The sequence below is a fragment of the Nicotiana tomentosiformis genome, chromosome 9 (assembly GCF_000390325.3).
Source record: "Nicotiana tomentosiformis chromosome 9, ASM39032v3, whole genome shotgun sequence".
In the NCBI taxonomy this organism is placed as follows: domain Eukaryota; kingdom Viridiplantae; phylum Streptophyta; class Magnoliopsida; order Solanales; family Solanaceae; genus Nicotiana; species Nicotiana tomentosiformis.
In genome coordinates this window covers 74,153,975-74,169,369 of record NC_090820.1, presented here as the reverse complement: position 1 = coordinate 74,169,369, position 15,395 = coordinate 74,153,975, and the positions used below count along the sequence as shown (strand labels likewise).

Genomic DNA, 15,395 nt, shown 5'->3' with positions numbered 1-15,395 from the left:
CCCCAAATTCCATTAAACAAGGAAAGCACTTTGAAAAGGATACAAATTGTTATCACGTGGATGCACTGAAGATGCAACGTGTTAATGGACATTACAATTGAAAATGTGCTTTTCTAAATTATGGAAAACAATGGCATTTCCACGTAACATTTGATTCAGGTACCAATATGTGACTAATCAACGTGGCTTACCTTTATTCCTTTCTAAGGAATAAATTGGCTTTTAAGTCTCATAGTCAAATTATTTTAAGCAGCTGGCATAATTTATGCAATACAAATGAACCACAAAAATACTTGTTTTGAGGTAAGTTAATCGAGGATCATTTATCGGTACTTCGAGCCTCGGCTTGAGGTTTATTAAGTTTACACCTCAAGTATCGGGGCATTTGTAGGCATGTAAAATTTATTGAATTTAAATTCAGTAAAATAATTTGGACTATATTAGTCCAAATAAATATTATGGGCTAATATAATTAGATTAATTATGTTAGTCCAATATTGATTAAATAAATAAGTCCAAATTCATTGGGCTATCCCATTTAATTATTTCATTAGGCCCAATATGTTGTCTTCCTAGAGGCCCAATTTGGTGCCACGTGTCAAATGACGTGGCATGCCAAGTCAAACAGAAGAGCCAATAGGAACATGCCACATATCAAAATGACAAGGCATGCCAAGTCAAATTCAAAGACCAATGAAATCGCGCCACATGTGCGAGTGACATGTTCTAACCAATCAAATGAGGCCTTGTCACTCTTCAATCTGATTGGCCGGAAAGAGTTTTTTCTCATCACAACTCTTCTCTTCCACAACTATAAATAGGGTCTTCATAACCCAGAAAAAGGGACCAAAAGTTATAACAAGAAGACACAAGGGAGCTCGTGGATCAAATGCTGCAATTCTCTGCAAACTGCAAGTGTTGAAGCATTCAAGCACCTCAACACAAATTTCAAGTATTCAAGATCAAGAACGAAGTCAAATCAAATACAAGGTGTTCAAGATCAAGGCCACTTGTTCGTGATAGAATTCGTGGTAACCGTCAAAGCGTTCGCAATGGATAAAACAAATTCAAATTCAAGATCAAGCTCAAAGGCCCTTGAATTTATATTAAAAAAGTAGAATTAGAGGAATCATAGAGATTGTAACACTCAAATATTTGAAATAAAATACTACGGTTGTTACAATATTTTTCGGTCTTGATTTTATTTTCTTGACGTAAATTTATTGTCTTCAATTTTATCTCATAATAAATATTTACCTATAACTACAACAACCATATTTATATGAAAACAGTCATTGTGAAATTACCATTCTATAATCGCCATACTGAATCTTTAAGATTACTAATAATAATAATTCTTACTTGCACATAATCTTTTTCATTGAACAAAGTTTTTATCTTGCATAATTAAAAGATTTGAAAATTTGCACATGATCTTTTTCTATTGGGTAAATGCCAAAAAAATATTTAGATGAAGATTCAACTATTAAGCTCTTAGATTGCCTTCCAAGAAAAGCTATCGGACACCTTTTTGTTGAAAGTTTGGACATACATTTTCGCCAATTCAAGTGTTATATCGCTAGTAAGATAATGGAATCTATGAAACAAGCTACAATTACAAAGTTCTTCCATCAATCTTGAAAGAATTTATTTTTCTAGTACCTTTAAAATTTGTACCTTAGATTTAAATCTTTATACATTTAGTTATGAATTTATTAATAATGTATTAGCTTTCTTTAATATCTCATTAGTGAAATATGCATATTTTTTGAGATTTTAAATTTGAATATTTTTCTTACCTTTTATATGTAACGTAAAAAAAGTAAAAATAATTAATTTTTGGATAATTTTTGTCTACATATAACAACCAAAAAATATTTAAACGTCAAATATTGTTATAGGTGTATAACAACCATTCACTATAAAAGCCAAAAAATATCGAAACAAATAATACTGATTGTAATATAGATATAAATATAAATAGATATAGATTAAAACACAAGTCAATGAACTTAAAATCGGGGTAAAGGGAATTGGCAAAGCAAAGAGTCCTATAGATGTTCCGACTATAGGGGCAAAGGGAATGAGTAAAATCCAATAAACCCCCTAAACATTTTATGGTTGATTCTCCCTTCATCTTTTGAATAGGGGCCGATAATCCCCTTGAACATAATTTCCGGTGAGCTTTAAGTTTTTTTAATAAGAAAAATAGAATAGTTTCGATTCCAAGAGAAAGAAGTTATGTCGCCTCTATGTTCAAATCCCATGGATATGTTCTTTGCTTTTTTATTTTCACTCTAGCATCGATCACATCTTCTATGTCTTTTTTCCCCTTAGTTTAATCTCTCCATGCGGTATAAAGCTGTTAAGCCACACTACGACAGTTTGAGATAGGGTGGTAGAAGTCAGGATGAGGAGGAGTGTGTCTATTTTCGAGAACCAGTTTGAATACATGCAGGGGCGTTCAACTACGGAAGCTAGTCATCTGGTGAGGAGATTAGTGGAGCAGTATAGAAAAAGAAAGAAGGGCTTGCATATGGTGTTCAATGACCTTGAAAAAAGCGTACGACAAAGTTTCGAGGGAGGTTTCGTGGAGGTGTTTGGAGGTTAGCATCGCTCCGGTAACGTACACCAAGGTGATTAAGGATATATATAATGGTGCTAATGTCACGACCCAATTCCCACTATAGGTCGTGATGGCGCTCAACGTCGCCGCTAGGCAAGCCAATGGTGAACTATCTATTTAATTATTTATTTTAGTATTTATTTAAAGACATTGATTTTTATTTAATAAAGAGCTAAAGATAAATGACCATAGTAATATAAAGCATAAAAATAAATACAAGGTGAAGTAGTGAAATTAATTGTCACAACCCAATTCCATAATAGGTCGCGACTGCACCTAACGCAGCAGTTAGGCAAGCCCGTAAGTGAAACTATTATTTACTTACCCCTTTTTAACATTTCAAAATGAAAGTTTTCCTCTTTAAAGAACAATTTAAACTAGATTTCATGCAACCGTAACATCTCTTTGAAACAAAGTACTATCATAATAAGAACATCCAAAATGGTGAAAGAAAAGATAAATACAGCGGTACATAAATGCTTAAGATCCCCTAAAATTCGGTGTCACAAGTACATGAGCAATCTAGGGAATATACAAAACTATACAACTGCTGTCTGAAAGTAATAGATAGAATACTAAATAAGGTAGAGGGAGACTCCGGTGCTGCAGATCGTAGCAAGACAAGAAGCTCACCACTAAGTCACCGGAATGATAGTCTACGTGCCCGCGTGACCACAGATAGTACCTGTCTCAGTACATGCACATAAGTACAGAAGTGTAACATCGGTACGGAAAACAACACGTACCTAGTAAACATTTAGTGTAACCTCGAAGAATTAGTAACGAGGAGCCGATTTGACACTTACTAGTAGTTAAATAATAATAATATAAGTGTATAAAGTAGACATGGTAAGTATACAACAAGTATCAATGAAGAAAATAAGAGCAACTACAATAAAATCAGAAGTCTGTATCACATGACCAACATATCATAACTGGACATGAAGACGCTAACTCAATTATACCCAAATCGGAACCCGCTTCGATTATTAAGCACGAAGTTGCCGAGGCGAACGGCTCAATCCCACAAGAATAGTGGTACTCAGTAATGCCGAGGCAAATGGCCCGATCCTATAAGAACAATGTTACCATCATACTGCCGAGGTGAACGACCCGATCCATAAGAACAATGTTACCATCATACTGCCGAGGAGAACGACATGATCCCATCAGAGTAGAGAAATTTAACTCGCTAGCGGAAGTACTTGCGAGACGAGAACACATGAATTTTTTTCATAATTCGTTAAGTATTCCCCAGTTTTGTGAAATAAGAAGCTACGTCAATAATTCCAATCTATATCCCCAGTCTCAGCTATAATCAAGACAATTAATACACATGATAGGCATAAACAATACAATTAAAAGCATGATGTGAATCTAAGTCTACCCGGACATATCATGAAATATAGCTACGTACGGGCTCTCGTCACCTCGTGCGTAAGAAGCTCCCCACACAACTAGCACACAACAATAATACACCTAAGGAGATAAGTGCCCTCTTACAAGTTTAGAAAAGAGTCTTACCTTGATCCCAAGTCCTCAATTCGTCTTTCCAACCTCACTAGAACCCTTCAAACGACACCGAGGACTCTGAAACTAATCAAAAGTCATATAAACTAGTAAATATATGCTCAAACGTTCATATAATTTGCTCCCATTTCCACCACCAAATTTGTGATCAAATCCAAATTTACCAAAACCCTAGGTTCTTCACAAATCCTATATGTTTTATAATTTATTCATGTTCAATCTACTTATAATCCGCGTATTTAACTCGAACGAGGGAGGAGTTTACTTACCTTGTATTGTAGATAAGGATCCCCCTCTAAAGAGCTCTCAAAATCTCCTAAGACCAAATGAAAATGTGTGAAAAATGGCCTAAGTCTCGCATTAAAAATCATCACTGCCCAGCGACTTCCGCACCTGCGGCCACTTGATCACATCTGCGGAACCGCAAGTGCTGTCAAAAGGTTGCACCTACGATCTCCCACTGCCTCCAGCTTCCTCGCTTTTGCAGACGGGGAGCCACTTCTGCGAACTTCTTCCACTTTTGCAGATTGCTTCTGCTTCTGCGACCCATAACCAGCCAACCCAAGTTCGCATCTGCGGAGCCTCGATCGCTTCTGCGGGCGCACAGATGCGAAAAATACCTCGCACCTGCGACCACCCAGCTTCAGCCTCAAGTCCACTTTTGCGACCACTGGGCCGCTTCTGCGAGCTTGCACCTACGGCCCTTTCCACGCAGTGCGATTGCACCAGATCGAAAACCACCAGCAATCCCCCATGCCCAAAACCAAGTCCGATTCCAATCTGATTCGCACTTGGGGTCCCTGGGACCCCATCCATTTACACTAACGCATCCCAAATCATAATACAGACTTGCTCTCATGATTGAAACACCAAAATAACATCAAAACCCTGAATCGGACGGCCAAAATGCATGAATTTAACATGAAACTCAAAAACGTCTAAAAGCACTTCCGCATCTCCGATTCCTATCAAATCAACTCGCAATAATGCCAAATTTTGCGTGCAAGTCATAAATCACTATACAGAACTATTCACATGCTCGGAATCCAAAATGGGCCTCAATAACACCAAAGTCTACTCTAAACCAAACTTAAAGAAGTTGAAAAACCTTCAATGTACCAACTTTCAATATTAAGCTCCGAAACGCTCCCGGGTCCTCCGAAACCCGATCCGAACACATGCCCAAGTCCAAAATTATCATACAAACCTATTGGGACTGTCAAATCCCATTTTTGAGGTCGTTTACTCGAAACATTGACTCAAGTCAAACTTAACCATTATAGGCCACTATTAAGGAACTAAGTATTCCGATTTCAACCCGAACCCTTCCAAACCTAAACCAACCATCCCCGAAGGTCATAAAACATTAAAAGCACATACGGAGAGTCTTAATTAGGGGAACGGGGATATAGAAAATAAAAAGACCGGTCAGTTTGTTACATTAATAGACAAAAATCATGAATATCTACTAGAAATCCCCAAAATCTGATGTCACGGGTGCACGAGCATCTAGTAGAATATACACAACTCTCTACAACTATTGTCTGAAATAAAATAGACAAAAATAATAAATATAACAAGAGGAGACTCCGGGTGCTGTAGAATGGAGCATGGAAAACAACTCACCACTAGGCCTCCGGGTAATGTAGATGCACACCCGGATGAACACCAGATGTACTTGCCTCAGAACCTGCACTATTTGTGTAAAAGTATAGTATGAGTACGTAAATGAAGTGTACCCAGTAAGATCTAGTCTAACCTCAAAGAAGTAGTGACGAGGGGTTGACATCGACACTTACTAGTGGTCAATATACATAAAGCGCAAGAGTTATAAATAGGCATGGAATACAATGAAAATAATTGATTAAGAGGCAATAAATAATTGATTCTTTAACAAAATAACAAGTTAAAAGTTCCGAAATATCACATGCTAATCTCAATAAGTAAGGGCAATTAAGTAATTACAAATTTTGGAGTCATGGAAGATATATCAAGTATAATCGGACTCCTAGAAACAACACACACAAGTTATGTTGAGGTCGTACGACCCTATCCATGGATGCATCACATTATATATAAATATTACCGAGGTATTCGGTCCGATCCACAGGAATACGGAAACTCTTCGGACTAAGAATTTCGTGTTTACAACCCTAGGTAAACCCATAAAGGAATATGAATTTTTCCATCAATGATTAATCATTCCGCCAAATCTCTAAGTAATGAAGCTCGGTCTAACATAATCTTTAATCAAATTTTACTTATTAATACAAGTAATTAAACTAACAAGTTGAGTTCAAATAGTGCAATTACATGATAAAGTCCTATGTCTACCCGGTCATAACATGAATTGTAGCTACGTACGGACTCTCGCTACTTCGTGCGTATGTAGCAACCACAATTAGTAGAAAACAATAATTTAAATACCTATGGAGTAAATTTCCTTTTACAAGGCTAGGCAAGAGTCTTACCTCGTTTCCAAATCCACTTCCTGGTCCACAAATCACACTAAAAGCCTCAAGTCATTGCCAAGTAATCCGAAACTAGCCAAAGGTTGCTCAAACTTATAAATATTTGCTCAGAAATTCATAATTTAACTATTAGAGTAATTACCCATCCCAATTTAGAAGATTCCTTAAATTCTTCCCCGGGCCCTCGTGCCCGGATTCTGGAAATTTTTGTAAATAAATGTTACCCATACCCTTACGAACACAAATATATCATTTCTACTCAATTCCATAACCATTTTCATGGTCTAATCCCATTTTTATCAAAACCTAAATTTTTCAATAAAATCCTATAATTTCCACAATCTACATATTAAAATCTACCCAAAATTCGTGTATTAAACTCACATTAAGTAGTAATTACTTACTTTACAATGATAGGTGAAAAATCCCTCTCCAAGAGCTCCAAAATCGGCAAACCCAAATTGAAATGAGAGAAAATGAACCTAAGTCCCAATTTAAAACTAGTCTCCACCCAGATTTTCCTCCTTCGCGATTGCGAATATGCCCTCGCGATCGCGAAGGCACAATTGCTCGGTCCCCTAAAAGTCTTCTTCACGATCGCGAGAAGACTCATGCGAACGTGATGCACTGAGCCGCCCCCTCATAGCAAATGCGAGCCTCCCTTCGCGAATGTGAAGGGCATCTGACTAGCTCAGGCTTTCTACGCGAATGTGAGAAGGCCATCGCGAAGGACACTGGTCCCAAGCCTTCGCAAAAGCAAGCCATACTTCATGAACACGAAGAACATAATCACCCAGTCCCTAAATCCTTCATCGTGAATGTGAGGGTCCTTCTGCGTTCGCGAAGAAGGAAATCAGAACATCATTTTCTGCAATTTTAGACTTAGCTCAGGGTGGTGAGAAACACACCCGAGCCATCCGGGACCTTGTTCAAATGCACCAACAAGTCCATAAATATAATACAGACTTGCTCGAACCCTCGAAACACGTAAAAAATATCAAAACTAAGAAGTGCACCCTAAAACTAAATTGATCAACATATGAACTTCAACCTTTCAACTAGCTCCGAATGCGTCGAATCATACTTAGACAACTCGGAATGACATAAAATTTTACGTACAAATCATATATCACCATACAGACTTATTCCCAGGACCGGAATCCCAAACGGACCTTGATAATACCAAAGTTTACTCCAAACCAAATTTAAAGAGCTAGAAAACCTTAAATGTGCCAACATTCAACATTAAGCGCTGAAACACTCCCGGATCACCCGAAACCTGATCTGAACATACGCCTAAGTCCAAAATCATCATAAAAATCTATTGGAACCATCAAATCCCAGTTCCAAGGTATTTTACTAAATTTTTTGACTTAAGTCAAACTTGGCCATCTTAGGCCACTATTAAGGGACTAAGTGTTCTGATTTCAACCCGAATCCTTCCAAACCTAAACCAACCATCCCCGAAAGTCATAAAATAGAAAAAGCACATACATGAAGTCTTAATTCGGGGAACGAGGACCTAGAAAGCAAAATGACTGGTCGGGTCGTTACATTCTCCATCACTTAAACAAACATTCGTCGTCGAACGGGTCTAGAAGCATACCTGGAGTGCTGAATAAGTATGGATATATGCTCCTTATGTCCTTCTCTATATCCCAAGTCGCTTTCACGACTGGTTGAACCCTCCACTGGATCTTTACCGTAGATATCTTCTTAGACCTCAACTGGCGCACCTGCCTGCCAATAATGGCAACTGGCTCCTCCTTATAACCCAAGCTCTCATCTAGCTGAACCGTGCTGAAATCCAATTCATGCGGCATGTCGGCATGGTACTTCCGGAGAATAGACACATGGAAGATCGGATGAACTCTCGATAGACTAGGAGGCAAAGCAAGCTCATAAGCAACCTCCCCAACTCGCCTCAACATCTCAAATAGGCCAATAAACTTCGGACTCAACTTGTTCTTCTTTCAAGAACTCGTGATACCTTTCATCAGGGAGACTTTCAAGAGAACCTTCTTGCCCACCATAATGATAAATCACGCGACTTCTGATCCGCGTAACTCTTCTGTCTGGACTATGCTATGCGAAGTCGCTCCTGAGTCAACCTTACCTTCTCCAAGGCATCCTTCACTAAATCAGTGCCATATAACCTAGCCTCGTCGGGCTCAAACCATCCTATGGGCAAACGACATAGCCGACCATATAAAGCCTCAAATGGAGCCATCTTGTTGTTGGACTGATAACTGTTGTTATAATCAAACTCTTCCAAAGGTAAGAATCGATCCCACTGCCCTCTAAAGTCAATCATATGTGCCTTGAGCATATCCTCCAGAATCTGAACTGTCCGCTCCGATTGCCTATCAGTCTGCGGATGAAAGGTTGTGCTGAGCTCTACCCGGGTGCCCAACTTGCTCTGTACTACTTTACAGAAATGCGAAGTGAACTGAGGGCCTCTATCTAATATGATGGAAACAAGCTCACCATTCAACCGAACAATCTCTTGAATGTAAATATATGCCAATCTCTGTGAAGAGTATGTAGTCACCACCGAAATAAAGTGTGCCAACTTAATCAGTCTGTCGACAATGACCCAAACGGGCTCAAACTTCCTCAACGTACGCGACAACCCAACTACAATGTCCATAGTGATGTGCTCCCTTTTCCACTCCGGTATAACCATCTGCTAGAGTAGGCCACTTGGCCTTTAGTGCTCATACTTAACCTGCTTGCAATTTAGAGATATCGCTACATACTCAACTATTTCGTAGCACTTGGATGAATGGAATATCAAGAACTGTGTGCCTCCTCTAAAATCTTCTCCCTCAAGCCATCAACATTAGGAACACATAGACGACCCTGGAGTCGTAGAACACCATCCTCACCGATAGCAATATCCTTGGCACCACCTTGTAGTACCGTGTCTCTAAGAACCAGCAAGTGCGGTTCATCATAATGACAAAACTTGATCCACTCAATTAATGAAGACTGAGCCACAACACATGCAAGAACTCGACTGGGCTCTGAAATATCCTACCTCACAAGTCTGTTAGCCAAGGACTGAATGTCCAAAGACAATGGCCTCTCCTCTGCTGAAATAAATGTCAAGCTACCCATACTCTCGGCCTTTCTCTTCAAGGCATCTGCAACCATATTTGCCTTGCCCGAATGGTAATATCATAGTCTTTCAGTAACTCAAGCCACCTGCACTACCTCAAATTAAGATCCCTCTGCTAAAATAAATACCGTATGCTGTGATGATCGGTGTAAACCTCACAGGGCACCCTATAAAGATAATGTCTGTAGATCTTGAGAGCATGAACTATCGCGGCTAACTCCAAATCTTGTACGGGGTAATTCTTCTCGTAGGGCTTCAGGTGACGTGAAGCATATGCAATAACTCACCCCTCATGCATCAGTACAAAACCTAGGCCAATGCGTGAAGTGTCGTAATACACAGTATACATCCCTGAACCGGAGGGTAACACTAATACCGGTGATGTAGTAAATGCGGTCTTGAGCTTCTGAAATCTCTCCTCGCAATCATCAGAACATCCAAACGGAGCACCCTTCTAGGTAAATATAAGTCAAAGATGCCGCAATAGACGAGAAAACCTCCACAAATCGGCGATAAAACTTGCTAACCCCAAGAAGCTCCCGATTTCGGTTGCTGTGGTAGGATGAGACCAACTCTGAACTGCCTCGATCTTCCTGGGATCTACCTTAATACCCTCACCTGATACAACATGTCCCAAGAATGCCACAAAATCTAACCATAACTCGCACTTGGATAACTTAACATATAGCTTTTGTTCCCGCAAGGTCTGAAGCACAACTCTCAAATATTGCTCGTGCTCCTCCATACTACGCGAGCAGATCAATATGTCATCAGTGAAGATAATGACAAATGAGTCAAGATATGGCCTGAACACCCGGTTCATCAAATCCAAAAATTCCTCCGGAGCGTTAGTCAAGTCGAAGGGCATTACTAGAAACTTATAATGCCCATATCTAGTCCGGAAAGCCTTCTTCGGAAGATCCGAATCTCAGATCTTCAGTTGATGATACCTAGATCTCAAGTCGATCTTAGAGAACACCCTAGCACCCTGCAACTGGTCAAATAAATCATCAATACATGGTAACGAGTACTTGTTCTTAATGGTAACTTTGTTCAACTGGCGGTAATCAATGCACATCCGCATACTCCCATCCCTTTTTCTCACAAAAAATACCGTTGCACCCCAAGACGACACACTCAGTCTAACGAACCCCTTCGCGAGCAAATCCTCAAGTTGTTCCTTCAACTCTTTCAACTCTTTTGGATCCATGCGGTACAGTGGAATAGAGATAAAATGAGTACCTGGCGCCAAATCAATGCTAAAATTGATATCACAATATGGTGGAATGCCTAGTAGATCAGAAGGAAACACATCGGAGAAATCCCGCACCACTGGCACTGAATCAATCATGGGAGTCTCTGTAGCAGTATCCCAAACATAATCTAGATAAGCCAAACAACCCTTCTCGACTATATGTCAAGCCTTCAAGAAAGAGATAACCCGACTAGATGTATTAATAGATGAACCCCTCCACTCCAATCTAGGAAACTTTGCCATCGCAAGGTAATAGTCTTGGCATGGCAATCAAGAACGACATGGTATGGAGATAACTAGTCCATGCCCAAGATGACCTCAAAGTCGGTCAAATCGAGCAACAGAAGATCTGTGCTGGTCTCATAACTACAGAAAGTCACAATACAGGACCAGGTAAACCCGATCCACAACAACAGAATCGTTCACTGGCATGGACACATATACAGGAGCATCCAAGGACTCACGAGAGACATCCACATAATGAGAAAATAGAGAAGATACATATGAATATGTAGACCCTGGATCAAAGAGTACCGAAACATCCCTACCACAGACAAAAACAATACCTGTGATCACGGCGCCCGAGGTTACTGCATCTGGTCTGGCTGGAAAAGTATAGAACATAGCTGGACCGCCACTTGACTGGCCTCCTCCTTTTGGGTGACCCCTACCCACCTACCCTCTGCCTTTTGTAGGTTGGACGACTGGTGCGACAGCTGGTGCGGTGATCATAGGCTGATGGTCATGCTGTACTACCTTGTCCCAAAGCCTGGGGAAAAATCTCCTCATGTGAACAAGCTCCCCGCACTCATAGAAACCTCTAAGATAACTGACCTTGAGTCTGACCCTGGGGACCTGAATACCCACTAGAAGAATCCTGAATAGCCGGTGGATGGTAGGAGCTCTATGGAATGGCAGTAAAATAGGGCTGCACTGGTGCACCCCAAGAAGGAGGTGGTGCTGAATAAGTGGGCCTACTGGACTGACCCCTCATGAACTGGCCTCTGCCCCCAGACGGGGTGCCACTGAAACCTCTAAAATGATGAGGCCTCTTCTCCCCCGTCGTGTACAATCGTCCCTGTTTATGGATACCCTTAATCCGCCGAACTATCTACATAACTTGCTCGTAATGAGTCCTTATCTCATCCTCTAGGGCCATAGTAAACTGAATACAAAATGCAAGCCCGCGATAAACCTCTGCACTCTCTCTGCATCGGTGGGGAGTATCATAAGTGCATGGCGTGACAACTCAGAGAATCTCCCCTCATAATTGGTCACAGACATCTGACCCTGTTGGAGCTGCTCGAACTGACCCCAGATACTCTTCCCTCTGAGAGGGTGGAATATATCTCTATATAAAGAGACGTGTGAACTGGTCCCAAGTCAAATAAGGTGAACCTGCTGGTCTGCTAAGAAGATAGGACTGCCACAATCTACGGGCCCTGTCCTCCAACTGAAATATGGTGAAGTCCACCTTGTTGAACTCCAATACTCTCATGTTGTGCAGCATGTCTTTGTAATAGTCAATAAAATCCTGGGGGTCCTCATGTCGCTTACCGCCAAAGGTAGGAGGATGTAGCCTGGTCCATCTATCCAACAGATTATGCGGCTTGACGGTCGCATCTGGTCTGGGCTATGGCAAAGCCACTGCAACTAGCTGAGCCCCGCCCACAGTTTGTGCACATAAGGTCTGATATACAACAACAACATGCCCTGGAATTTGACTGGTAGGGGTGTATTCTCCCCTTCCCGCCTGAGATGTGGCTGGGTATGCTAGAAATAAACCATCCTGCATCATAGAGTCCATGAACCACAACATGCGGCCCATGAACTCTTGAAATCCTGGTGCGGACATGAAATCTGTCGGGGCCAGATTAGCTGCAAGAGCCTTACCTTGCTCCTCAATGATAGGATCCTCCACTGAATCTGCGGGTGGTACAACGGGAGCAACTCTAGGACGCCCTCATCCTCAAGCAGGAGCTGGAGCCCTCCCTCGGCCTCATGCAATAAGGGGAGTAGGTCCTCCACCGCAGGGTACATCTGCCGCGCGCGTTTTCACTATCTATGAGAGAATAAGAGAAAGATACTTAACACAACATCAACTGCACGATAGGAGATGAAGAAAGAGAACTTTCCTAACACCCTATAGCCTCTCAAAGATAAATACGGACGTCTCCGCACCGATCCACAAGACTCTATTAGGCCTGCTCATGACTTGTGAGCCCTATGTTAACCTAGTGCTCTGATACCAAGCTGTCACGACCCAATTCCCACTATACGCCATGGTTGCACCCAACGTCGCCGCTAGGCAGACCAACAATGAACTATCCATTTAATTATTCATTTTAATATTTATTAGAGACATTGATTTTTATTTGATAAAGAGATAGGGATAAATGACCGTAGTAATATAAAGCATAAAAATAAACATAAGGATGGAGTAATAAAATTAGTAGACAAAAATCATGAGTATCTACTAGAAATCCCCAAAACCCGGTGTAACAAGTGCACGAGAATCTAATAGAATATACACAACTCCCTACAACTATTGTATGAAATAAAATAGACAAAAACTATAAATACAACAAGAGGAGGCTCCGGGTGCTGCAGAACAGAGCATGTGAAGCAGCTCACCACTAGGCCTTTGGGTAATGCGGATGCACGCTTAGACAAACACCAAATGTACCTGCCTCATAACCTGTACAATTTGTGCAGAAGTATAGTGTGAGTACGTAAATAACGTGTACCAAGTAAGTATCTAGTCTAACCTCGAAGAAGTAGTGACGAGGGATCGACATCGACACTTACTAGTGATCAATATACATAAAGTGCAAGAATTATAAGTAGGCATGAAAGACAATGGAAATAATAGAATAAGAGGCCATAAATAATTGATTATTTAACAAAATAACATGTTAAAAGTTCCCAAATATCACATGCTAAGCTCAACAAGGGCCAACAAGTAATTACAATTTTTGAGTCACGAAGGATATATCGAGTATAATCGGACTCCTAGCGATAACATGCACGAGTTATGCCGAGGTCCTACGGCCCGATCCATAACAATTGTGTTCATACACTACCTAGGTCATACGACCCGATCCATAGATGCATCACATTATATATAAATATTGCCGAGGCGTTCGGCCCAATCAACAGGAATAGAGAAACTCTTAGCACTACGAATTTCGTGTTTACAACCCAAGGTAAGCCCATAAAGGAATATGAATATTTCCATCAATAATTAATCATTCCGCCAAATTTCTTAGTAATGAAGCTCGGTCTAACATGATCTCTAATTAAATCTTACTTATTAAGAAAAATAATTAAACTAACAAGTTCAACTCAAATAGTTCAAGTATTGCATGATAAAGTCCTATACGTAACATGAATTTTAGCTATGTACAGACTCTCGCCACTTCGTGCGCAACACCCACAATTAATAGCAAACAACAATTTAAATACCTATGGGGTTAATTCCTTATTACAAGGTTAGGCAAGAGACTTACCTCGTTTCCAAATCCACTTCCTAGTCCACAAATCACACTAAAAGCCTCAAGTTGATGCCGAGCAATCTGAAACTAGCCAAAGGTTGTACAAACTAATCAATATTTGCTCAAAAGTTCATAATTTAACTATTAGAGTAATTACCCAACCCAATTTGGAAGATTCCTAAAATTCTCCCTCGGGCCCTCGTGCCCGGATTTCGGAAATGTTTGTAAGTAAATATTACCCATACCCTCACGAAGAAAAATATATCATTTCTACTCAATTCCAAAACCATTTTCGTGATCTAATCCCATTTTTATCAAAACTAGGTTTTTCAACAAAATCCTATAATTTCCACAATCTACATATAAAACTCCAACCAAAATCCATGTTAAACTCACTTTAAGTAGCAATTACATACCTTACAATGATAGGTGAAAATTCCCTCTCAAAGAGCTCCAAAATCGGCTGACCAAAATTGATATAAATGAAAATGAACCTAAGTCTCGATTTAAAACAAGTCACTACCTAGATATTTCTCCTTCGCAATCGCAAAAATGCCATCGCGATCGTGAAGGGAAACCTGCTCAGGCCCCTGAAATTCTTCTTCGCGATCACAAGAAGACTCATGCGAACGTGATGTACTGAGCTTCCCTCTCAGTGAGCATCCCTACGTAAACGCGATGGGCATCTAACTTGCCCAGCCCCCAAGCCCAGGCCTTCTACGCGAACATGAGAAGACCATCAAGAATGTGAATGCCACTGGTCCCAAGCCTTTACGAATGCAATCCATACTTCACAAACGCGAAGAACAAAATCACCCAGTCCCCAAATCCTTCATCGCGAACGCGAGGGTCCTTCCGCGTTCGCGAAGAAGTAAATCAGAACAACATTTTGCTGCAA

At 40.5% G+C, this 15,395-nt stretch overlaps 1 protein-coding gene across 1 annotated transcript; it reads right to left on the bottom strand.

The window, feature by feature from the left end:
- Positions 1 to 8,189: 8,189 nt before the first annotated feature.
- On the bottom strand, positions 8,190 to 8,558 carry LOC138898988 (uncharacterized). The gene has a single exon (XM_070185098.1). The coding sequence runs from the start codon at positions 8,556 to 8,558 to the stop codon at positions 8,190 to 8,192; it is 369 nt and encodes a 122-aa protein (XP_070041199.1).
- Between the last annotated feature and the right edge of the window lie 6,837 nt (positions 8,559 to 15,395).